Source organism: Corythoichthys intestinalis, chromosome 1 (genome assembly GCF_030265065.1).
Source record: "Corythoichthys intestinalis isolate RoL2023-P3 chromosome 1, ASM3026506v1, whole genome shotgun sequence".
NCBI lineage: Eukaryota > Metazoa > Chordata > Actinopteri > Syngnathiformes > Syngnathidae > Corythoichthys > Corythoichthys intestinalis.
The window spans coordinates 34,400,001-34,426,156 of record NC_080395.1 but is presented as its reverse complement, the minus strand read 5'-3'; the positions used below and the strand labels follow the sequence as shown (position 1 = coordinate 34,426,156).

General features: G+C 38.6%; 1 protein-coding gene across 5 annotated transcripts in view; it reads left to right on the top strand.

The window, feature by feature from the left end:
* The window catches only part of LOC130925492 (MAM domain-containing glycosylphosphatidylinositol anchor protein 1), a 347,692-nt gene that overhangs the window by 212,298 nt on the left and 109,238 nt on the right, over positions 1 to 26,156 (top strand). For all 5 annotated transcript variants that reach the window (XM_057851332.1, XM_057851333.1, XM_057851331.1 and 2 more), the window contains 2 exons: positions 4,915 to 5,111; positions 10,069 to 10,201. In XM_057851332.1, the coding sequence (XP_057707315.1) occupies positions 4,915 to 5,111; positions 10,069 to 10,201 (330 nt within the window). The remainder of the gene's footprint in view (positions 1 to 4,914; positions 5,112 to 10,068; positions 10,202 to 26,156) is intronic.

Sequence of the window (26,156 nt, the reverse complement as noted above, 5' to 3'; positions counted from 1 at the left end):
GGCCGCCATATTGTCCGTCTCTGTTTAGCCCTATTCTCAATGGTTTCAATTAATCGTTCAGTTTATAGAGCAATACATGGAAGCCTCGGTGCTTTCAGACGCTGTAAACTCATTGGCTGCATTGCGTAAAAGGCGTTATGTGGAAAAGCTTCAGTCTATCCATTCGCCAGATCCATATTCGATGCCTAAATCGATATTTTTCGACCCGCTGTCTTCGCCCTCTCTGCCTGACATCTGCTACCCTGATATCAACAACTATCTTGTCCACACAAAAAAGTTGACTGCGATGGCCGACGCTTCAAGGATAGGTGGATATTAGACTATTTCTTCAATAAAACACGCAATAACTGTGTCTGCCTCATTTGCAAAGAGACAGTCGCTGTTTTCAAAGAGTTCGATGTGACGCAATATTACTAAACAAGACACGCTGACATGTATGACAACATTACAGGGAAGATACGCAGCGAGAAATTATAGCAACTTGAAGCTAGTTTATTTTTTCACAGCAGTATTTCGCAAGAGTCCGAGTGTCGAAAGAGAAAGCCACAAAGACGAGACTGTTGAAATTAGGAATTAAAAAAATAATAATAAAGCAAATGTGACACACAGAAGGGCTTGCTAAAGCTTGTTTAAATATATTGTTCTATGTAAATCAGCCAAGGTAGCCCCCCGCATTTTTACCACACCAAATATGGCCCCCTTTGCAAAAGGTTTGGACACACCTGTTTAACTGATGATCCGTATATATGCTTATTCTGGAGGCCTTGGTTTAATGATGAAAGTGCAAAGTGAGATGATTCATAATCTGATATATATATATATCTTTTTTTTATAACAGACATAGTAATGTAATTGAAGTGAACCAAAATTAATTGATAGCATGGCCCTTATTGTATAATTTTATTTATCACAACTTTAAAGCTCTTTGTTGATATAGTTTTGATGCTTCTAAAATTATTTTATTTGCTTGAGATAGTGGCACAATTTATGCAGGTTGTTCTCCCGCCTATCACTTACCACAAATTATGACTGCTAAAGTGGTGAGAAGAAAATTAAGTGGTTCACACATATGAATTTTGCATACTGTGTGCATTTTTTGTGGACAGAGTGGGAACATCTCCATGCATTCATTTGGAAATAAGTGTTACAACACTCATATGAGTGATGTTCAGCATGTTTTGCCATTAGTTTTCATAGCACAATATGTCCATTTTGATGAAAGAGGGCCCTCAGACTGAAAGAACATTGGTGTTCAAATGGCCAAACAGCCAAAGGCATGCTTCAGAGATTGATTTCAACCCAGAAGGGATCTCCCTCAAGTGGAAATGTATGTAAAGCGTATACTCTTAAGTGTGTGTATAGTGGTGGGGGGGCTATGTTTTTAAATTAGCTAAGACAGTAAACAGATGTACATTAAACACTGTGCCCAACAAAAGCAGGTGACATGGAACTGATCTAAGCTGTGTGAAAAAGAGAAGACTGTGGGGAAATCAGATGCCTCATTAAAGTTTCATATAGTTTTTCTGTATACTTGCAGTTTCAGCTTGCATCTCTGTTTACTCAGGCCCCACAACCACCTAAGCTAGACTCACCTTGGGAGCTTGCTTAGTGCACTTGTCATGTAAAACTAACACTGAAATGAACATGTATAACTCAGATAATTATTTTGTTTGACAGAAACATTTATTTTACAATATCACTTAGTAACAATTTTCATTATTGTGGTTGTCGTTTGCAATGCTGAAAAATACCGAATGGTTTAATAATCGGCATTCTATTTTTGTAAAAGAATGTAATGAATTGTTTTTTTTTAAACAAATCTATTTAAAATAATTTCAAATTAGTGCTAAATTAATTTACGTTAATGGTGTTGAAGGAATCTCACCTTCTCGGCAGATTGCCGGAATTGCATCAGCCAAACTGCTAGACCCGCGCTGGCACTGCTCGAACGACCCTGGCTGGAGAGACCCCGACAATCCGGCCAGAAGGCCAAACTCAGCGCGTTTACCTTAGTCTTAACCCTTTGTACTGACTCCACTTTGAAAGATTTAAAGAAGGCTCACCGAAAACAAGTTGACAATTTATTCAGGTTGACAGCAATCAAAACGGCAAGGAGAAACAGAAACACTCAGACGAGGAGGCAAAGTCACCCTATCTCACGTCAACAAAAGGTTCCCGAGCAAAGGGGCTCTTGAAATCTTGTCAGTCGTGTTATCAGTTGGATATCGGGCGTTCCAATCTGGTGTTTCTTGTGTTGGGACAGGGCTTCCTGCCATTTGTTCTGGACTGTCCGGGAGAATTGATTGCAAGAGTTGGTGGTGCAGACGCGGGCTTGTCAGCGTCAAGCTTGCTCAATCACTTGTATGATGCACACGTTAGGCTTCCGTGACAAGAAGGCGTTATCTCTTATGCACTATATTCTGATTGTTTTCCTTAAACTATGGTATAAGTGCTATTTATTTTATATTGGGTTTGTTAGAGTAATACAAACGGTCAAACAGTAAATATGAGAAACGATACTATTCCCTGATTGATTATATTAAGTGTGTTAGAATAATGCAAACAGTTAGACGGTGTGAATCAGGGTCTAATTCACCTGACTTGGGTGTAGCCAATCTGGGTTCAAGTCCCACATTGTGAATGTGCGTGTAAAAGACTGTTTGTCTTAATTTGTACATAGGTGTGTACTGTTGCACATTAGAGAAAGCTAAGCAGCTGCTTGAAATATGAAATGTATGTTGTATTTGAGTGCACAATATCTTGTGTTTTGTGTGCGCTGGAGTGTAATAAACCATTTGACAACTTCAAAATCTTCCAAACTAGTCTGTTTGCACATGTATTTGGTTGATTAAATATCACATGGCTGATCTTTGAGATCGATATATCTTTTTTTGATCCTCAATTTTTATCTTAAAATTGCCTAGCCCAACTACAATGTCTTGTTAAAAAATGTACTAACCTCCAAAGGCACTACGAAGCCATAATATAAAAAATATATAACTTTCAGGAAACATGATTTTATGCTAATTTATGCCAGAGCGAAAACATAATATTGGAGAGATGCATTTATTTTCTTCTCCTACCTCACGAGTGACCATTGAGTAATTTATTTTCCACTTCCATTGAGAATTCCGTCTTTACATTTTTGCTTGTGTCAATCTTCCACAGATCATGACAGCACTCCTATACATTCTGACACACAGACACGCACGCTTATATTAGATAAACAGATCTAACACGAATAATAAATAATCTACCAGACAAGTACACAAAAGTGACTGAACACAATCCTCATAATCAAGTCAACATAGTTGAATGTTTTCATTCCTACTATTTTGCCAGATTTCCTTCAGACACAGTCACACACTGGCAATGCCAAGATGAGGCATGCAGATACTTTTGATAAGCGCCGAGCTTTTGAAGGCCTGTTGCTGGCATCGCTTCTCACAGTGCCGGGGTGCTGCCTTGCTGTGTCACCTCCTGCTGAGCCTTTTGTCGCGAGCGGCTTGTTGTCGTTATCGCAACGAGGGCATCCGTGGTGGGATGAAAGTGGTGGAAAACAGGTGAACACTTCACAGAGTGTTGAAGAAAATCTTTAACCAAACAGATCGAGAGCAACTTCAGAATGAGAGATGTATTAGAGTAAGCAGCTTAGCTGGGTCACTTGCAGTACACCACGCTTAGGTTTTACTTTAATTTGAACTTTTTGGATGACTTCACAGAAGACGCATCTGCTATGCAAGTTGATCTTAATAATATCTGAACAGCATTTCGTGCTAATATAGGATGTCGGTATATTACATTTTGCCTAAAAGCTCAATGTAGTTAATGGTTTTCTGTTTTAAACCAAATCATCAAGGACCTCAAAATTATCCAGCAGTATAATGCTGTGACCTACCTGTATGTTGCCAGGAAAATCTCTGATAGATCAGACATTTTGAACTGATCAGCCTCATGCATTCCGGTTTGAACATCTTTGGAAAACCACAAGGTCTTGGGTTAAGCAAAAGGACTGTGCAAAAGAGTTATCCTACCGCTACCTTCATCGTTCTAATGACATGCGATTTCACTGCCGTCATTTTAAAATGAAAGAATAAACAGAAATCTTCATGGCCATAAAGGACGTTTATTATTGCAATTTAAATATCTAGTGGTATTCAACTGTACAAAATTTCTCACAGTGCATCATGGTATTAATGTTGACTGAAACGCATGGATTTCCCAAAATGTAATCTTTGTTTTTATCAGATACAAATGAGTGATAAAGACAAATTTGGACCTTTATCCCAAAAAGTCTAGTTGTTGTTTTTGGTAATTACAAGTATCACTCAGTTTAGCTGTTGTGTGCATATATCTGGTGATCTACTGCAACAAGGAGCCCTGGATCCAGATCTGCGTGTGTAACACATCAGTGACAACGTTGCACTTTCCAACTGCTCACAATATGTAGCACGCTTAATCTGCACATTGTTCCCTTCAAATCTGTCAGATTAAAAATGCAATCAGTCCATTACATGTACAGTTCTTCACTTGTTACTTTGCCACGCTCGCATGATAGAGTCAAAAGAAGACGATAGCAAAAAGGACAAGCCATAAGGCAGTATAAGACACAGTACACATGTGCTTTGCTAGTTCTATCATTTTTAATGAGTATATTTGTTCTGCTCTAGTAGCTGTATTACATACACATACCTTGCCATGAAAGAGACAGCATGGAGTGAGAGGAGGGTCTAGATAAGCATGGATGCTGATGAAGAGTGATAGCGGCAAAGACTTTTGGAGGGATGGCAAGTACTGAGGAAGGGCATGTTTGAGACAGCAAATGAAATTGCATCTACTGTGGGAATAGTTTTTACTGTGAGAATATGCATTGAAATTGTACTATTTCAATTTAATGTCTTCTCTATTTTTCAGACTTGGACACACCAGTTCTGACAGTTCACCAGACCATCAGTGATGTGCGTGGCAGTTACTACCAAGAGAAGACTGTGTTCCTTCGCTGCACCGTCAACTCCAACCCACCTGCCCGCTTCATCTGGAAGCGTGCAAACATGCTTATTGAACAAAGCAAAGACAACGGCGTGGACATCTATGAGCCACTTTACACTCAGGTACAGAGTGCTCTCCATATCTACTCAGCAACCCCACCTCCCAATATGCTTATTCACCTACCAAAGTAGCTAAGCCAGTGACCGGTCGATCTATAAACCAACCAACCAACCACCTATCTCTACGGCTTCCTATCGACTACTTGTTTCTCTTAGATGTACTTACTCACTTTCTAACTTTCTGTACATACTGTATTACCTCCCCATTTTTTATCTTTCCCTACCTACCATTAATGCAATCTACCCACGTCTTATTACTTTCCAGTCTAACCATCTCTCGATCATCTAATTGATCTGCTGACCTGTAGCACCGGTATCACCCAAATTTCCAACCTTACCTTCCCTACCCTAAGCTAACTCCTAACTTTCTACTGCCCATCCCGGTTGTGGGTGACATCCCCATTCTCGATATCATGATGCTGTGATAGGATATCGATTCCTCTGAAAATTTGCTTGTATTACAAATTCTGCCATGATTCGATTAAATATGATTCAAGGACCTGCGATTGACTTAATTCAATATTATCTACACATTTAACCCAGTTCCATTTTACTTAAAGCATTAAAAAAGACAAAGCAATTTAGATGTTTTTGACAATTTTGTTACCGAAACATTTCTGACATTTGAATCAAAACCACTCTTTGTAAGAAAACAACAACTCAAACAGATGATGCTATTCATTGATGCTTTTCAGTTTGATCGATTTCGATTCATCCGTGCAGAGGTTGCGCTAGACTTTTTCGTTGTCTGTCATTTTGACTGACAGGGTCATAAAAATCCGGTCATAATCTATTTTTACCCGTCACTTAAATTTTTAAAATGATAATAATGACATATTCAATAGCAGTGTTGGTCAAAAGTGGTGCGTTACTTACTCAACTCTGAATAAATTGAAGAAACTACCAGCCATGTTGTGTCTACTCTCTGCTCTGTTGATTTGTCATCCAAGACTCGGGGTGCGTTCAGATTTGAGAATAGCGCATGTACTTCTGACTCCAAGCTGTTTGTCCCTGCTCATTCAATTAGGCTACGTTCATACTCCAGGTCTTAATGCACAAATCCGATTTTTTTGTCATATCCGTTTTTTTGGCGTGCCCGTTCAGACTGCTTTTGTCCAGTGAGACCATTCAAGTATTACGCATGCGCTTTAATTTGCAGTCCGACACGCGCCGGTGCGCAGAAGCATAAAAACAAATGACAAGTCATCCGTCATTCCAGGGATATCATATTTTGCTTTTCAAAAGGAGGAGACAAATAACAGACATAAATAATCCCCGTTTAGGCTTATATTCACAGTTTATATGGATCGATAGCATGCACGCACTGTCCGTGCATGTCACACACACATACGGGCAGTTTTCCCCGACTCTCCAAGACGGGCTGCAGCCAGACCCCTCTCCCGACTCTTGGCCGTGTAGGAAATGTTGAAATATAGCTCACATAGAACAGAGAGAAAACCGATCATTCTCATGCTTATCCTCAACCCATTTAAATTTTTTTATGACTGTTGTCAAGCCCGGCCCTTCCCCAAAAGCCGTGTTCACTGCAAGCTAGGTGCTAATAACGCACAGCTGAAATCGGATTTGGGACACTGGACGGTACAGACCGCCGCGACAGTCTGGAAAAATGTGGCCCAGATCGGATTTGAACCACATACAAAAATGACCCAGATCGGATTTGAAATGGTCCACTTCTATGCGACTTGTCCCATTCAGACCGTCAAGTTAATGCCGGACTCGAGTTGGAAAAACACGAAAAAATTGGATTCGTGCATTAAGACCTGTAGAATGAACGTAGCCTTAGGCTCTCCAAAGCTTCCTAACGTTTCCGTGTTTGCTACACTTGAATGCTAGTTCGGACATTTTTCCGAGTAAGGCCAACGACGTCATGGCATCAAGAGAGACAATAGCTAATTAATACGCTCACTTGCCATCCTGTGGTCTGGGGTGTGAATTGCAACCTGTCAAAATGACGGATGGACTTCAGTTTTTTCCCGTCACCGTTTTAAAAAACCGGTCAACGACGGAAAATATTCGGTTAACGCGACCCCTGCATCTGTGCTTAGAGATCATTCTCGATATCATGATGCCTTGATAGGATATCAATTCCTCTGAAAGTTTTCTTATATTACAAATTCTGCCATGATTCGATCAAATATGATTCAAGGACCTGCGATTGACTTAATTCATTATTATCTACACATTTAACCCAGTTCCATTTTACTTAAAGCATTAAAAAAGACAAAGCAATTTAGATGTTTTTGACAATTTTGTTACCGAAACATTTCTGACATTTGAAATTAAACCACTCTTTCTAACAAAACAACAACTCAAACAGATGATGCTATTCATTGATCCTTTTCAGTTTGATCGATTTCGATTCATCCGTGCTTAAGAAATCAATATCGAGTCTTAGGGATGGGAATCGAAATCCGATTCCAATTCGGAACCGGTTCCGAGTGTTTCGAGGCCTCGACATCACAATGAAAAAGCCTTAACGATCCCTTTAACGATTCCTAAAGACGCGTATTGCGTCGTGACGTTTCTTGTTGTCCAGACGCATCAAACTAGCATGGCGCCAAGAACCACTCGCTCCAAAGTTTGACTACACTTCACCAGGAAAGAGTGTGAAAATGAAAGGTTACGACGGGTAAGCACGAGCATTGCAGCCATAAACATAACAATGACAGCACGTAGGTTCAAACGCTCGAAAGTGTGTCTTCACTTCACGAGGAAAAATTACAACAAAGTGACTTGCAGTCATTGCAAGGTGGAGGTAACTGCATCGGGAGGGAATACGACTGCGCTGTCCTCACAGAGAGGCTAAAGCTCAGTTCTGGCTATACAGCTAGCTAAACTCCCAAATGACGATGTAGAAGACGTTGGTATAATTTGCTGACTTTATTCAACCATCACTTGAAGAGTGAAACTAAGAATAGAAATGAAACAAATCAATTTCGTCCCCAATAACAAACAGGTTTGCATCAACGTAAATCAGTGATGATTAGCTGCTAATAACAGTATGGTTAGCATTCGTTCGCTAGCATTAGCACATCGTTCAAACCACTACACAACTGGATTTAAGTGTCCGATCGCGAGTGGAAACACAACAACAACAACACAAAAGATGATACATACAGGCGTTGCCTCTGTAGATATTAACATTAACAAAGAACGTAGGCTCGTAGAAGTGTTTCCCTCTCTCACTTCGCTCGCTCACTCGCTTGGATGCGGCATTTCTTCGGGTGCCCAAACTGCGGCCCGCGGCCCAAATACGGCCCGCCTCCACATTTGGTCCGGCCATTTTGAATTTTTTTTTTTTTTCTCAATCGTGTTATTTATTTCCTGGCCTTTTTCCTTGAAGAATTCAGAGAGGGTTATTTGGTTATTATCTATTTAATTAATAGTGTTTTTATTATTAATTATTATTATTATATTATTATTTTTATTTTATTTACTTTCATTCCGTGAAGAATCCAGAAAGGGTTATTTGATTGTGGCTTTCTGAAAAACAATAATTTTTTACATTTATGCACTTCTGCAATCGTCACACTTTTTCTGTTACAAACTGACCCCGGCCCCTCATCAGAGAAGGGAAAAGTTATGTGGCCCTCACAGGAAAAAGTTTGGGGACCCCTGCTTTAACACATATTGCCAAAGGCAGAACAACAACCTATCTGCCAATATATACCAATATTTTTTATTTCTATTAGATAAATGTTTCAGTAAAATGTTACACATTCTTGTGTATTTGCCACTTATTGCCACAGTTAACATTGAGGCTTTGGGCCTCTTTTGATTTCGTTGTGAGTTTGTAAGGTTGTGAGTTCTGATTAAACAAACTCCATGCCAATCAAAACGTTTGTTCTTTTCCCCCAAATTAGAATCGATAAGAGAATCGATAAAGAATCGAATCGTTAAGCAATATCGATAATGGAATCGGAATCGTAAAAATCCTATCAATTCCCATCCCTATCGAGTCTGATCGATTAATTATTACCCCCTTACTACCTAGTTTGGAACGACTGTGGCACAGTTCACAGTGTGAGTCATCCTGGGACCAAAGTCTCAGGTAGTCCAATTCCCAGTTACGATTGCCTACTGTTGAAGTGTTCTTGTCTAGGACACTGAACCCTAATTCGTTTCCAGTGGGTTGACAGCACCTTGCATGGAAGCAGCCACCTATTGGTGTGTGACCATGTGTGTGAGTGGGAATAGTTTAAGTTAATTGTTCAATATTAACATCATGCAATCTTAAACCTGAAGCTAGATGATCTCCCAACACACAGAAAACCTCCCTACCCATCTTTCTTCAGACTAACAAACGAACAATAACAAATCTACTCAACTTGCACACTCCTCATCTACCAAATAAACTTATAAAGGGCTAACAAAACAACCATCGTATCTCTTCACCGAACAACTGTGCTTGATTTTTGTTCAAAGTCCTTTGCCATTGGTAATTGGTGCTAGCTAGCTATACTGTACAATCTCTTATTAATGAGCAAGTTACAAAACAAGTGTTTAAGCATTATCCCCCAGTCTAAAAGCACAAACACAATGGTTCCTTTTAACTTCATTTATCAGAGCGTCAGTCGACCACAAAACAGTTTCCCTGGAGTTCAATTGTCTTGGCAGCGGAGTACAGCACTGGTAAAGACAGGCTAAGAATTGATTTGCACAGCATCTGCTAGATGCTCATACAATATCGAACACACACATTATGTTCTGAAACAGTAGGGAACATAGAGAGAAAACAGATCTGAGATCACAGGCTTTCTTATCAGTCTGTGGAAATAATTGGGGCACATGTGTGTTTGTACATCTGTTTATCATACTGCGACTCATAAAACATGTAAGATCATTTCATTATAGTTTTGAACATTTAAATAAAACCAAACGATTTTCCGTATCAGCAACAGTTTTTCCTTTTCAAAATGTTTGTTCTTTTCCACTCTAGGGTGAGACCAAGGTCCTGAAGCTGAAAAATCTTAGAACAAAGGATTTTTCCGATTACACTTGCCAGGTTTCAGTTCGTAATGTGTGTAACATTGAAGACAAGTCGGTCACCTTCAGGCTCACAAACAACACATGTAAGTAAAAACACAAGGAGCAAAAATACGTTGTGCTGATCAAATGTGTTGGTACTGCTCTATCACTACACATCTATCCTCTTTATTTTTCAACCTTCTACTCCTCTCTATGCTCCTAATTCGATGGTTGTTACTCTGCCTTTTGACTTTCCTCTCAAATTTACCCCATTTCTCTTCTCGCCTGCCTCCTGGTGCGCCCAATTGTCAAGCCGTCTTGTTGTAAAGGCATCGCAGGGCCGTCAGCTGCAATTCAGTTGTCACGTTGCCTGTTATCTCTGATTCAGTCCGCAGCACTCTATCCATCTCCACACCGCCGCCCGGCAACTCTCTTACTTGCAACAACATTGCCATTGACAGCTCTGTCAGCCTCGTTATGGTCAAACTGATACACTGCAAGGGAAAACCCTACTCCAATCTTTTTCTTTTTTACACTTTAAGTTGGCTGAGCTATCTGTGTTTTTTCTAAGATTTTACTCTCCTTCTTCTTTTTTAACCATATGAGTTTTAGGGTCAACCTCTCTTTGTACCTCTCTGACTCTTAGAATTTTTTCCTGTTACACACCTGAAAAAGATATATGGCAGAAAACACTCAGGTGACTTGAAGTTCCGCTCTGAGACCCCCAATTTGGCCAAATTTCAAAATTGTCCAATATGCATGTGTAATACATCATTGGAAAGCTTAAAATCTCAATTTTCTGGGGCAAGAAAAATTTTGAACAGGAGGGCATTTTTCAAAAAAAAAAAAAAAAATCTTTTTTTAAACAGCAAAACCCTAACTGGAGGCGAGAGCACGCGAGAGCAGAATTAAAGACGCCACAATTTTAACGAGATATTATCGCGTACTTACCTTGTTTCGATCCAAAAACTCAATGTAGCATGTATCACCAAGTGTCAAGACACAGCTGTAAATGGCCACAGCCGGATTTTTTAAATTTTAATTTATGGGTGAAACATGGTGATATAACAAGGGTCGCGATGCAGAAATCGCAGACAACAAGGAGTGGTTGAGATTTTTCTTTTTCATATAGTTACCCCTTTAAACGTTATTTTTCATTTTTCTTTGTTTGGATCGATTATTTATCATCTAACATATCGGGGAAAATGCGACAGTAACAAAAAAAAAATACAATTAAGCGATAGTTATGAGGTAGATATCAGTGACTTTTTTACAGACGCCAAATTTTTCATTGTAACGTCATTTGTTTAAAAGTTTAAAATATAGGAGTGAATAATGTTTTAAAGTCATGTTATTATTATTATTTTTTAAAACTAAATATTAGACATCAATTAAGGATTCTAAGCTAAAAATGACAGACATTTTGAATAAGAAATATGATTACTTACCTTCTTTTTATGGCTATGTTGAAACAAAAGCGGTTGCGCGACGTCTGTAAACGGGGGTTTTCAGGGTAAAACGGTCAAATTAAAAATAGTTCGGGGCCTTCATGCGCCATGAATCTACTATGGCAGCATATAGACATATTGTTCTATCAAACACAACAGTTATTTTGGTTTAAAATACAGCAGTTTCTTTTAAAGAGGAGTGCAAGAGCAGAAACTGCTTTTTCAGCCTTGTCTGTGTTTTCCGCCATATTTATTTCACACGATTGATCAGGAGTTTAAAATAAATGATAACCTGTACTTAGGGGCTGCAACAAACTTAAATCACCATTGCTTTTTCACAAGCTTCTCTAATTAGCGTACCTGCTGATTTTGTCTGTTGCCTGGTGTGGCAACAATGCTCAAGTCGTGCACAGATCACTGCATTCCTTTATGCACATAAATGTCTCCATGCAAGATGTGAGTGTGCCACCTTTGAATGTTTGTCAAAGTTATTAGTTAATTAAGTAATATACCATAATTTCCCGAGTACAAGGCGCACCCGTGTACAACGCGCACACCAAATTTACTTGTAAAATCTAGGGAAAATTATTGTACCCGTGTAGTGTATAACACGCACCCTAATTTTAGCACCAATAAATAGAAGAATACAAGAAAACAAAGCTCGTGTACAGATACAGAAATGTCATTTTACTGACTGGTGAAACACAGAGCAAGCATAGCACATTGGTAGTTCAAAACATTACCGTAAACTGACAATATGTACGGTGATGATATGATCTGATAACTTCTTGAACTTACCAGAATCCAGGAGAAAACAAAACAGATGTGACTTTTCTTTTAAAGGCTGCTGTATAACTTGCTAGTTTCATCATGATGAATAAATGTTTCCTCCATTGATTGATACGGTAAAATGAAAGTGAGAATGTTAAGGCCCAAGTACACTGCATGCGTGATCGTTGCGGTTCCGGTCCGACTCCGGTAAAAAATAGCGCCGGAGCCAATCCGTTCCCATTATATCCTATTGTTCAACGTATACCGGCCGCGTCAGTGCTCCGGCTTGACTGCGAACCACCTCCGGCGTGCCGCATGCCCGCCGGATGGTATAGGCTATTTTCTATTTTTGCCGGACACGCATCCGGCAAAATGGGCGGAGCTGGGCCTGACGTCAAAAGCCCAGGTGCCTAATCACGGTTTAAACACGAGCGAAAATGGATGATGAGCGCTTCATCATGGAGGTGGAAAGCCACAAAGTGATATACAGTACATGCAGCAGATATTACTATAAGGACACCATTAAAAGCGAAACTGCAAAGTGTCCTACTATGTGTGTTTTTCTGGCAATGATATCAAACACGACGTGCTAAGCAAAAAAAAAAAAAAAAAAAAAAAGACAGCGTATCTGGAAGTGGTTCCACTGCAGAAATTCTCGTGCCCCGCGTACAAACAATCTCGGTTTGTATACAGAGTCGAGGGGGAAAAGTACGAAAGAGAAAAAAGAGACGAAAGAGAAAAAAGAGACACCCACAAGTTTCGACCTGGTGGTCTATTCAAGACGTTTCTCTTTCTTTCCTACATTTCACTTGACTCTTCATAGAAAAAACAACAGTTTGCGCTGGCCACATGAATCTGCAGTGTTGAGACACCAATTCCAAGTACGCTGTTTTTTTAGTTCATGTCGAATATAATTCGCTATCCATTTTATAAATATGACAGATTATCAGTTGTTTATAACAGCTCTATGAGATGTTATGTGCCATAAATTTTAAATGTGCACAAAGATATAAACGCACCGACACAACCAAGGGCATAATAGCCCCCCTTCCCTCCACACACGGAGCCCTGATCTCAACATGATGCAGTCAATCTGGAATTAAGAGACAGACACAAATAAAATATTGTAGCGTCGCCGTGGCTGTCATCGGTGGGTTAATTAATGCACCAACGCGGGGCTGTCATTGGTGTGCTGGTGCACCAGCGCGACGCTCCGATTGGTGGACTAGATAGCGTCAGTGTAAATACAGTGGGGAGAACAAATATTTGATACACTGACAATGGGAAAACCCATTGGCAGTGTATCAAATACTGTAGTTGTTGTTTTTGCATTGGTGAGGTGGCGGGAAGTTAATAAAGAAAAAGAGGAAAAAGGCGTTGAAGCTCGTGTGTTGTTTTCGCGGCCAAACTTCCGCTTAGCAAATGTTACATTATCAATATGCAAGGAAAAAAATGTGCTCTCTCTCTGCTTCTCTGATGAGTACATACTACAGACTCTGTGTGTTTGTCGTTGATTTAAATGGCACATTATCGCGCGCGATCACGCGAGAGCTCACGAGGGGACGGAGTTGGCGGACCGCAGCCGTGCAGCAGCCGGTATGATTTGCCTGTTTTTGACGGACTGCGTGGCACGCAGGCAACACTGAACCGGACCGGAACCGCAACGATCACGCATGCAGTGTACTTGGGCCTTAAGTCGGAAATCCGAGAGAGCTCATCGCTGTCGACACGACAGTAACAATAGGAACTATTTTTATTATGATTTGAGTTTCCCGAGGGACAGATATAGTTGACGGATACAGAAAGTCTGTGTTGTGTTACGTTTGTTACGGTCCGAGTTGCGGAGCTGCAATAAACGTTGACTCAAATGAGTTCAAGAAACTAAATTCTGTGAAAAAAGCAGAATTTAACACAGACAAAATCATTCGACCAATCAGAGTGAAGTATTACCGTGTAGCGAGTTATAACAGAATTCACCGGCGGAACTTATGTTGGCACGTTGTATATTTCCTGGGGGGAGGTATTTTATTGAGGGAACAGCCGGAAAGATAGTTATATTCCGCGGATTGCATGTGAGACAGACATTGCTACCGTATTTTGTTGCAGCCTAAATTTCAATAAAGCAACGCGGATTAGCTCCGTTGTTTGATACTCCGCCTCCTTCCCTGGCTCGCCACAACCGAAACAAAATGGTGACGTCACGTACCGTAATGGTCGGCAACGGCTCGCCGCATACGTTTCTTCAACACAACATGGTCGTATCAATTAAAAAAAAAAAAATCAGTCTTTATATATAAATACAATATATCTGTATTTTTGTCTCCATCCCTGTACCCGTTTATAATGCGCACCATGATTTTACAAGTTGATTTTGGGGGAAAAAAAGTGCGTTACATTCGTAAAATTAAAGTAAACTCTATCCTCTCTTTCACACCTTTTCATGCACTCGTGTATGTATGTGGGGTGTACACGTGTATAGTACATACCAATCTGTCTAAAACTCACAGCTACAGTGAGCTTGTCTTAATTTGTACATAGTGAGTTTACAGTACTTCTCAGGGTGCATTAATTTTTGTCTAGTATTACTTTCAAAAGTTAATGTACAGGAACTCAAAGCTTTTCTTTTTATCATTTACAATATTTAAATGAGAATTTGACTTTATTTTCATTATCTATGCAGCAACATTAAAAGAAAAGCAAAATTGTTAAGTTTGTACTTTAAACTGAAATTGCACTAAAGTGCACACACAGTTAAATTGGGATTAGTTTTAATGTATTTTTAAAATGATATTGTATTGCTTTTAGTTAAGAGTTTTTCAATTTGATATACATCTTATATTTAAACTAAAATGGGTGTCAGCACTCTGGAGACATTAACGGCCTATAAAGTCACAAAACGCTTAAAATGAGGTAATGACTCAGCATATCTAATAATATTACACATATTAACAGTCCTTCAGCAGACTGATGGGAAATGGCAAATTAAAAACCTTATTTTTATTCACCTCATAATAAAACATAAAAAATGACAAGAAGAATGAGTAACCAAAGTAAACAGAGGGCTAAGGCATTGGAGTACTTTAAGAACTCTATCCGAGAAATATAGATAACTTAAAACAGACGTTTCTTTTCATCCTCCACAATATCTAGTTTTTATTCCATCTGATTTTATCTGTGTCCTTGTGGCATTGTTCACCGTTTAAATTAGATTGCCCCAAATGAGTCAGGCCATCACTGCTGCTTCACCGTATGTGTGACAATGAGATTGATTTTGGTATCCTAGCACTTAACTGGCATCAACTGCCAAATCCTCTTTCACCCTATTAGGAGCAGAGAGGCAAAAATAGGGTGAGACTTCATGTTTCGGCAAAGTGCTATTAGGAGTTCCAAAAACAAAGATTGGAACAATATTGAGTGATACTACGACAAAATATTATGTTGTTGCCAACATTAAGTGACATCTCACTGGAAATAGAAGGGGAGTAACACCTGCTCTATATTACTTTACAGAATCCAGATTTGAATATTTGGAATACACTCATAGACTTCATAATATATTGACAGGACACACGGGGCGGACATTGGGGGCCTATCTCCGTCAAAGTTGACCGAGTGGAAACACAGACAACACAGACGTCTTTAGATATGGACGTAAAACAGTCTTTATTCTTGGTTAAAAGCAAAAAAAACAACAACAACAAAAAAAAACCAGGCTGTTAGAATGTATTTTATGTAAATATGTCGAATGTCAAATGTACTGCTAGTCTTTAAGCCACTGTGTCGCCACCTTACCACCTCAAAAAGCTTTTTACGTTGAAAATTCCTGTGAATGAATCCCGGAATTCTTTATAGATATGGACGTTAAACAGTCTCGATTCTTTGTTAAAAGAGCAAAGAACTGGGCAGTTAGCATTTATTTTATGTAAATATGTCAAATGTGCTGCTAGTCTTTAACTCATTTGCTCCCCAAAACGTAAAAATACATTTTTATTTTTAATTGTTTCAGTGTCCCAAGAACGCATTTATATGTCTTTTACATTTTTTTTCACAAGAGACATCTTTAGGTTCTGATGTAAGTTCGCTCCAAAGCACAACGGTCAAAATCCATTTTAAAGCAATAAAACTGGCCACTGGAGGGCAGTAGCGCATTTGGTAAGAACTCATATCGGACCATGAAAGGAAATGAATGAAGAGAAATAGGATACGGAAGTTGGAAGAAGTAAGAAGCGTGAGAAAACTGTTGAGAACAATGTAAATACAAGGCACATGCCCCACACAAGTTCCCTAGGTGAATTCTGTTATGAGGTAGTGGTCACTACAAAAGAAAGATAAAAAAAAATCTATCTTGATGAGACAGACAGTCGCTGATGAGGGAAAAATGTACCCCGTCTGCCGATAAAGACGCGGCCACAACAGCATCATCTCTCAGTTCGATAGTTTAGTTATGTGTAGATAAATTGTTACTTTGCTATCAAAAACTCTATTTGTCTTGTTGTTTATGTTATTTTGTAGAAGGAAAACATTATTCTGATGTTTGGGATGTCACAAAAGCAAAAAAATAGCTGTGTTAAAGTCAAAGTTATGTTTGAAATGTATGCTTTTACAAAAAGCTCAATTTCTCTGGTTTTTCATCAGAAATTGGAATATTGCTCAAACTAAGCTATTTTCTAATGCTGATATCTAAAGAATGGAAAAAGATATAAACTTACTTTTTTTCCTGCTGAAAGAAGATAGTTTAATTTTTCTTTTGGTGGGTTCCATGTTTACGTATATAGCAATAGAACAGAATTTTCTGTGGGCCTTGCAAAATCAATCCAGTAAAACGGCCGGGAGCGAAGGGGGTTGCTCCGGTGAAAATGGCTGGGAGTGACTGACTTAAGCCACTGTGGCGCAGCCTTATCACCACAAAAAGCTTTTTACATTGAAAATTTTTGAAAATAAATGTGTAAATCCCTGAATTCTTTATAGATATGGACGTAAAATAGTCTTGATTCTTTGTTAAAAGAGCAAAGAACCGGGCAGTTAGCATTTATTTTACGTAAATATGTCGAATGTGCTACTAGTCTTTAAGCCACTGTGGCACCGCCTTATCACCACAAAGAGCATTTTAGGTTGAAAATTCTTGTGAATAAATGCTTAAATCCCTGAATTCTTTATAGATATGAACAGTCTCGATTCTTGGTTAAAAGCAAAAAAAAAAAACAGGCAGTTAGCATTTATTTTACGTAAATATTGCGAATTATGACGCCAATGCCGTAGCGAGTAATTTCTCCCATTGATTTTTTTTTCACAACATTTCAAAATGCATGCATGGTACGAAAAATGTAATAATTAACTTGAATCCTCGAACAAATCACTCCTGAGACAATCTTTCCTGTTTGTTTGCGGTACAGCTTTTGTACTTTCTCAACCAAAATCCAGCGTCGGATCGCTGCATGTGTTTGAGAATAAGTGCGACCGACTTTGACTGACTGAAGCGGAGTGTGGGACGGCCCCCTACTTGAAGGCGTGGCGCCAGTGTCTGGGGATTGTGTCCCGTCAATATCATTATGAAGTCTATGTTACACAATTTCACTTTAAACGATTTATGGTACACGTTTTTGTGTGTGTGTATATGTGTGTAATACCTTGTTTATGGGTAAATTAACCCTTTATTAGGCAATATCTAGTGTCCACATTTGTTGACATCACAATTTGGGTCATGTAGGTCACGATACTAATATTTGGTATATGGTGTGGCCTACATGACCTCAAAATGAGATGTCCATATTTGTGAGCGCCAGGTCTAAATTGTAATTATATGTATGTATATTTTAAAAGAATACATTGTAAGCTTGACCAAACACAATTTGTTTTTTAAATTTTACGTTTATAGTTTTATATGTATTTTTATGAATACATTAATACATCTTTGAAAAAATAAAATGTTAATGAATACAATGAAAAAAAAAATGCACTGTAGTTATGGCTCCCAATAACACTAATAAGTTGTTTTCTTTTTCTTTAAATTTCATAATATTTAATTCATTGCCATTGACAGTGATAGAAGTCTAATTTATTTAAACTGTGAGGATTGGGCGCGAATGCTCATGTCTCGGTGGCATTGATGGTACTGAACGTCCAATCCATTTTGACTGGGAGAGGCTGGCAGCTATCATTCGCTGTCAGCCTCTTCTTGTCAAAATGATTTGAATGTGTAGCGACGTCAATGGCGTCCAATAAGTTAAATGAAAGCCCCTAAAGGGTTAAGTGCTGAAAAAGCTGTCAAGCATCTCTCCAGTCCCAATTTCTTCCTTTTTTTTTTTATTTGGACTTTCAACCCTTCTGTCACAAAGCCAAGTCTTCGTGGACCAAGTGACGAACACTCCCATTAATATTTGATGATTATCATTGCACGTCTTTGCTGATTGGCCATGGGATGCCATGTGATTTCACAGAGGTCATTTTGGGTCCAGTTTGAATACTAATTTAAACTGCCGAATATGGTTCTCTGCGTGATGAAGGGTTAGGCCTCGATTTAAAAATGCATGAGTAGTGCACTGGAAATAGAGGAAAGGTTGCTGAAACACGTCACAGTATCCTAGTGTGTTTAAAGTGAAACTGTGAATTTTCATTTGGTGCATTGTAATTTAGGAACTATACATATTTAATGTCATGAACAAGGCTGAGGTCAAAATGAAACCTAATTACCTAGTGGTCGTAGTCTTCTCTTGAAAAATCATCCTGGATTGTTTTTCGTGCCAACATTATATGCGATTTGCTTTTCTTTATGAGTATCGTAAGCGTTTTATCAAGCCTGTTAAACTGTTATCATTCTGTAAGTGTCAATAAACATTGAGCCTGATTATCTTTGAACTACAGCCTTGTTTTGTGTGGCTGTGTTATTCTAAACTATGATATTGTGTAGGTGTACCTAACGATGTGAGTGGTGTGTACAAAAAAAAAAAAAAAAAAAAAACGAGCCTTGTGTGCAAAGAACAACTATGTAAAGTGCTGACAACATGACAGAGGGAAAATGGAGAGTCGAGTAAAAAGAGAACATGTGTTGAAGATGGAGACATTTGTTACCTGCTTGTAAAGTGCGGTGGCGCACACAAATCCCATTAGTTTGGGGACGAGTGGCGGCTGATCCCACTGTCGCCATCACCCACACATCCCCAGGAAATTGAAGCTGTAATTCTCAAATCCTCATTCCCCTCCTTGATTCGCTTATCTCTTCTCGCTCACATTTGCTTTTCTCCCCACCATATTCTGAACTTTCTCTCATTGGAAATGACAATGTTTTGTTTGACCAATGAGCATGCGGTGGTCATTTATGTGATGGACTATTTATTGGGAACCAAACTGCTGATGTTGTCTGGAAGTAATGTCCAAGAAGATGACATTTTAAAGTCATTTTAAAGAAACACATAGGTGTACTTTATGCAGTCTGTAAAAGGATTTGTTATTATTTAAAACTAGGGCTGTCAAACGATTAAATTTTTTAATCGAGTTAATTACAGCTTAAAAATCAATTAATCGTAATTAATCGCAAATCTAACCATCTATAAAATATGCCATATTTTTCTGTAAATGATTGTTGGAATGGAAAGGTAAGACACAAGACGGATATATACATTCAACATACGGTACATAAGTACTGTATTTGTTTATTATAACAATAAATCAACAAGATGGCATTAACATTATTAACATTCTATTAAAGCGATCCATGGATAGAAAGACTTGTAGTTCATAAAGATAAATGTTAGTACAAGTTATAGAAATTTTATATTAAAACCCCTCTTAATGTTTTCGTTTTAATAACATTTTTAAAATTTTCACCCAAAAAATAAACTACTAGCTCGCCATTGTTGATGTCAATAATTACACAATCCTCATGGTGCTGAAACCCATAAAATCAGTCCCACCCAAGCGCCAGCAGAGGGCGAAAAAACACCAAAAAACACAAGTAAGAAGTGGACATTGTCATTTTAATCTGTTTGAGCTGGGCGTGTGCGTTAAATGCGTCAAATATTTTAACGTGATTAATTTAAAAAAATAATTACCGCCCGTTAACGCGATAATTTTGACAGCCCTATTTAAAACATTTGCTCACTGGCTATATCTCGTTCCGATGCCAAAGGCTTAAAGTATTTATTGTTCATAGTAGATTGATTTAATAAGACATATCCTGACATCTTCAAGCAGGCTTTGCCAAACATGGAGTAAGTTTTCCAAGCATAGATACACACAAATACCAACAACAATACAACACTATGTGTGTTATGACCAGATAGCTTAAGTCTATTGTTTTGCCGTGGTGATCAACATTTACTGCGCCTCCATTAGTTTTTTTTCCGGAAAAAAAAAGGGATTTCAAAATTTTCTGTGAAATTTAATTGCGACTTAACTGTGTTTCCATTAAATTCTATTTTTCAAAATTGCCAAGACAGCCATTGAGTTTATTGTTGTCGTAGTGATCAACTCTAGCTGTTTCCATTACAGATTTTCACAAAATAAAAGCGATATTTGTAAAAAAAAAAATAAAATAAAAAATTCTGCCAAGTAGAATTGCAACTTTATTGTTTCCACTTTCCATTAATTCTGGTTTTCAAAATAGCCTCTCAATTCTTGTGAAGTCTCATCCCTCAATATTTTACTGAAGATGGATGGCCAAAACCTGATGCACAGTGAGTAAATTAAGTATTCGAACACCCTGCGATTTTGCAAATTCTCTGACTTATAAATGATGGACGGGTTTGAAATTTTCATGGGAGGTGCTTGTTCACTGTGAGTGACAATCTGGAAAAAAAAACAAAAAAAAAAAACAGAAATCACAGTGTATGTATTTTTTTAAACAATTTATTTGTATTATACAACTGCAAAAAAGTATTTAAACACCTTAAGAAATCAATCTCAATATTTGGTACTCTAGCTTTTGTTTATAGTTACGCTGGTCAAACGTTTCCTCTTACTTTTCACCAGGTTTGCACAGACTGCAGTAGGGATTTTGCACCACTGCTCCACACAGATCTTCTCTAGATACATTAGGTTTCTTGATTGTCACTGAGAAACACGGAGTTTGAGCTTGCTACAAAGATTTTCTACTGTGTTTAGGTCTGGAGACTGGCTAGACCCCTCCAGAAACCTGATATGCTTTTTATTAAGCCACTACCTGATTATTCTGACTGTATGCTTCGGGCCATTGTCATGTTGGAAGACCCTGTCACGACCCATTTTCTATGCTCTAAATGAGAGAAGGAGGTTATTCCCCAAAATCTCACAATACATGGCCCTGGTCACCCAGTCCCATGTATAGAAAACACCCCTAAAGCATGATGCTACCACCCCCATGCATGACAGTAGGGATGGTGTTCTTGGGATGGTACTCATCATTCTTCTTCCTCCAAACACTACGAGTGGAAATAAGACCAAAAAGTTCAATTTTGATCTCATATGACCACATGACACTCATACTCATCTCCCACGACTCCTCTAGATCATTCAAATGGTTAAGCAGTGGAACCTTCCGTGCCATGAATGATTTCAAACCATGATGTCTTATTGAATTATACCAACAGTAACCTTGGAAATGGCGGTCCCAGCTCCTTTCAGGTCATTGGCCAGCTCCTCCTGTGTAGTTCATGGCTGATTCCTGATCATTCTAAGGATCATTGAGACCCATAGAGCTACAGTCCGAGGGAGATTGACAGTCATGTTTAGCTTCATCCATTTTCTAAAAAATGCTCCAAAGGTGGATCTTATATCACCAAACTGCTTGGCAATTGCACGTAACTCTTTCCAGCCTTTTAGAGGTCTACAATTCTTTATCTGGTGTCTTTAGACATCCCTTTGGGGTGTGTGGGGTTGGAGAGATGTTTATATGCAGCTAACCGCCGCAAATAGATAAAAAAGTCAGACTCAAAAAGTCCACCTCTACTCAACTTATTTTTGTAGGATAAGTAGAATGGACTTTTTAAAGGTGACTAACAGGTCTTTGAGGCTCACAATTCTAGCTAATAGACAGGTGTTCAAATTTTCAGCAGAATAATACAAATACATTGTTAAAAAAAAATCATACACTGCGATTTTGAATTTTTTTTTAGATTGTCTCTCACAGTGGACAAGCACCCAACATGAACATTTCAAACCCGCTCATCATTTCTAAGTCGGAGAACTTGCAAAATCGCAGGGTGTTTAAATACTTATTTTCCTCATTGTATACAGAGGCGAGGTAATCGTAGAAATTAAAAATTAAATAGTGATTGCATAAATTTGAAAAAGTGTTTCTATTGTGTGCTTGTGATACATTTTAATGTAAAAATGTCTTTTAAAAAATAATAATTAATAATTAAACATAAAATCTGCGATATTTGAGTGTTGTTGCAAAATTTAGGCATTTCCGTTTGCAGATTTTCATTGCGAAATTTTGTCTGAAATGTCAATAACTCCATTATCAGGTCTTAGGCTTTAACGTCTGCACACAAATTTAGATTGCAATACTTTCAGTATTGAAGTTATTGTATCAGAAAATGTGGTGTTATAGATTAGCAGACATAATTAGCAAGAGTGATCCATTAAGTTACTTATTGATAGGTAGTGTCAAAAATTGTTAATAGCTACCAACATTTCTGTTGGCTCAGTGAGAAAACTATTACATACAAGACAAACATTCAGAAGACTTTTCCGCTTTTAAAAATTATATTAATTTGATAGTTTCCCCCTTAAAGGTTTTGTTACTATTCCTTTCTGAGAGAAAATGCAGAGCCAGGGCATTTAAGGGTTGGACACATTGTTGTCATTAGAATGGCCGGCAAAGAATTAGCGTCTCAAAACGGTACTTTTTAATTCATTTGAAACCAACTGTAGTGGCCCACATGTCAGCAGTAGCACAACATTAGTGAAAGCATCAGCAGCAAATAAAAGGATAAAGCCAAGTGCTACTGATCACCTTCCACTACAATCTTAAGCCATTATAGATCTCCAAACCACAGGTGGTATATCAACAAATTGTACTGTTGACTGAACCATCACGTCTGGTTCGCAGTTAGCACCTGCATCCTTGCTCCGATTTTGCACCGTCATTTTGTGCAGTACAGCGTGATTCCAATAACTATGCTAAAGTCATGCTTGCTGAAAATTTACTCAGCTGTTTGCTGATCTACTGTGGTCTGAAGATTGACTAGGTAATTTCAAAGTTAACAAGAAGCACCAGTTTTGCTTATTTTTCAGCGTTACAATTCCTAATGACTCGCAAGTCTGCACAGCAAGATGTCTTACTACATTCAATGGGGAAAATAAGTATTTAGTGAACCACTAATTGTGCAAGTTCTCCCACTTGAAAATATTAGAGAGGTCTGTAATTGTCAACATGGGTAAACCTCAACCATGAGAGACAGACTGTGGAAAAAAAAACAGAAAATCACATTGTTTGATTTTTAAAGAATTTATTTGCAAATCATGGTGGAAAATAAGTATTTGGTCAATACCAAACGTTCATCTCAATACTTTGTTATGTACCCTTTGTTGGCAATAACGGAGGGCAACGGTTTTCTGTAACTCTTCACAAGCTTTTCACACACTGTTGCTGGTATTTTGGCCCATTCCTCCATGCAGATCTCCTCTAGAGCAGTGATGTTTTGGGCTTTCGTTGGGCAACACGGTCTTTCAACTCCCTCCACAGATTTTCTATGGGGTTAAGATCTGGAGACTGGCTAGGCCACTCCAGGACCTTGAAATGCTTCTTACGAAGTCACTCCTTTGTTGCCCTGGCTGTGTGTTTGGGATCATTGTCATGCTGAAAGACACAGCCACGTCTCATCTTCAATGCCCTTGTTGATGGAAGTAGATTTTCACTCAAAATCTCTTGATACATGGCCCCTTTCATTCTTTCCTTTACACAGATCAGTCGTCCTGGTCCCTTTGCAGAAAAACAGCCCCAAAGCATGATGTTTCCACCCCCATGCTTCACAGTGGGTATGGAATTCTTCGGATGCAATTCAGTATTTTTTCTCCTCCAAACACGAGACATTTGTTTCTACCAAAAAGTTTAATTTTGGTTTCATCTGACCATAACACATTCTCCCAGTCCTCTTCTGGATCATCCAAATGCTCTCTAGTGAAACCCAGACAGTCCTGGACGTGTACTTTCTCCAGCAGGGGGACACGTCTGGCAGTGCAGGAATTGACTCCCTGGCGGCTCATTGTATTACTGATAGTAGCCTTTGTTACTGTGGTCCCAGCTCTCTGTAGGTCGTTCACTAGGTCCCCCCGTGTGGTTCTGGGATTTTTGCTGACCGTTCTTGTGATCATTTTGACGCCATGGGGTGAGATTTTACATGGAGCCCCAGATCGAGGGACATTATCAGTGTTCTTGTATGTCTTCCATTTTCTAATAATTGCTCCCACAGTTGATTTCTTTACACCAAGCGTTTCACCTATTGCAGATTCAGTCTTCCCAGCCTGGTGCAGGTCAACAATTTTGTCTTTGGTGTCCTTCGAAAGCTCTTTGGTCTTGGCCATAGTGGAGTTTGGAGTGTGACTGACTGAGGTTGTGGTCAGGTGCCTTTTATACCGATTATGAGTTAAAACAGGAGCCATTAATACAGGTAACGAGTGGAGCCTCGTTAGACCTTGTTAGAAGAAGTTAGACCTCTTTGACAGCCAGAAATCTCGCTTGTTTGTAGGTGACCAAATACTTATTTCCACTGTAATTTGGAAATAAATTCTTTAAAAATCAAACATTGTATTTTATTTTTTTTGTCCACATTTTGTCTCTCATGGTTGAGGTTGACCCATGTTGACAATTACAGGCCTCTCTCATATTTTCAAGTAGGAGAACTTGCACGATTGGTGTTTGACTAAATACTTATTTGCCCCACTGATTGTTTACTAATTAGAGATGAACGTGTTTTCACTTTGTTTGTTGATGCAGTTTGGTTATTATCGCCAAATGAGGGGCAACATTTTATCATATTATGAGGGAAGAATATTTGTTCCAGTGCCTAGCCATTCTTTAACTCCATTACATAAATGCCGAACAATGTCCTATTCCTAGATGTTTTTTTAGTACACTTGAATTACTATAGATCGTCTGTCTGTGCTCAGTTTACACAGCATGCACACACAATAAGATTTACCAGCCATTGATTGAATCATATTTATTGCACACTTGTACAACTGACACATTACCAGGAAAGTATAGTGGAGAAGGAGTTGCGCTAATCGATGAGGGGCTGAATAAACTCTCCTATCCTTAGGATTTACTGGCAAGCTATGTCTGCTCAAATCTGGTCAAAAGCTGTAAAAGCTGGGCCTATTAGTGCGTACACGTGTGTGTGTGCGTTAGCAATTTTCAACAAAGGGTTTCCCTTCTTCAGAGGAAATCATCCCAATGTACAGTAAATGCAAAAAAAACAATATTATGTCAGGCATGCTGGAATAGTACTGCATATATACAGTATTAAAAAAAAAGTTTAGACAGTTTTTAACTCAGACAAATGGAGCCTATTAGAAAATTACCAAATGTTAAGAGTTCAGGCATATGAATAGCCTGTATAGATATAATTTGAGATTCAGTAGAATATTCCTCTGCCAAATAGAATTTGTTTGTTGTCCAGACTGAGCTGAAAGTCAAATCAGCGATTCACAAACAAAGCAAATTCTTGCTTATCATGGGCCATCAGCCATGTATTTTGTTTACTTTTGACTAGGACATTTTAAGGTCAAAGCTTGAAAGCTAAAAATGTTTTGTTATTTTCCCCTCCTAACCAGTCCTTTTCCCTCTGCAGTCTTGAACACAACATAAGCAGGGAGCCATGCAATTCCCATGTGACAAACTACAATGGATGCTCTATAA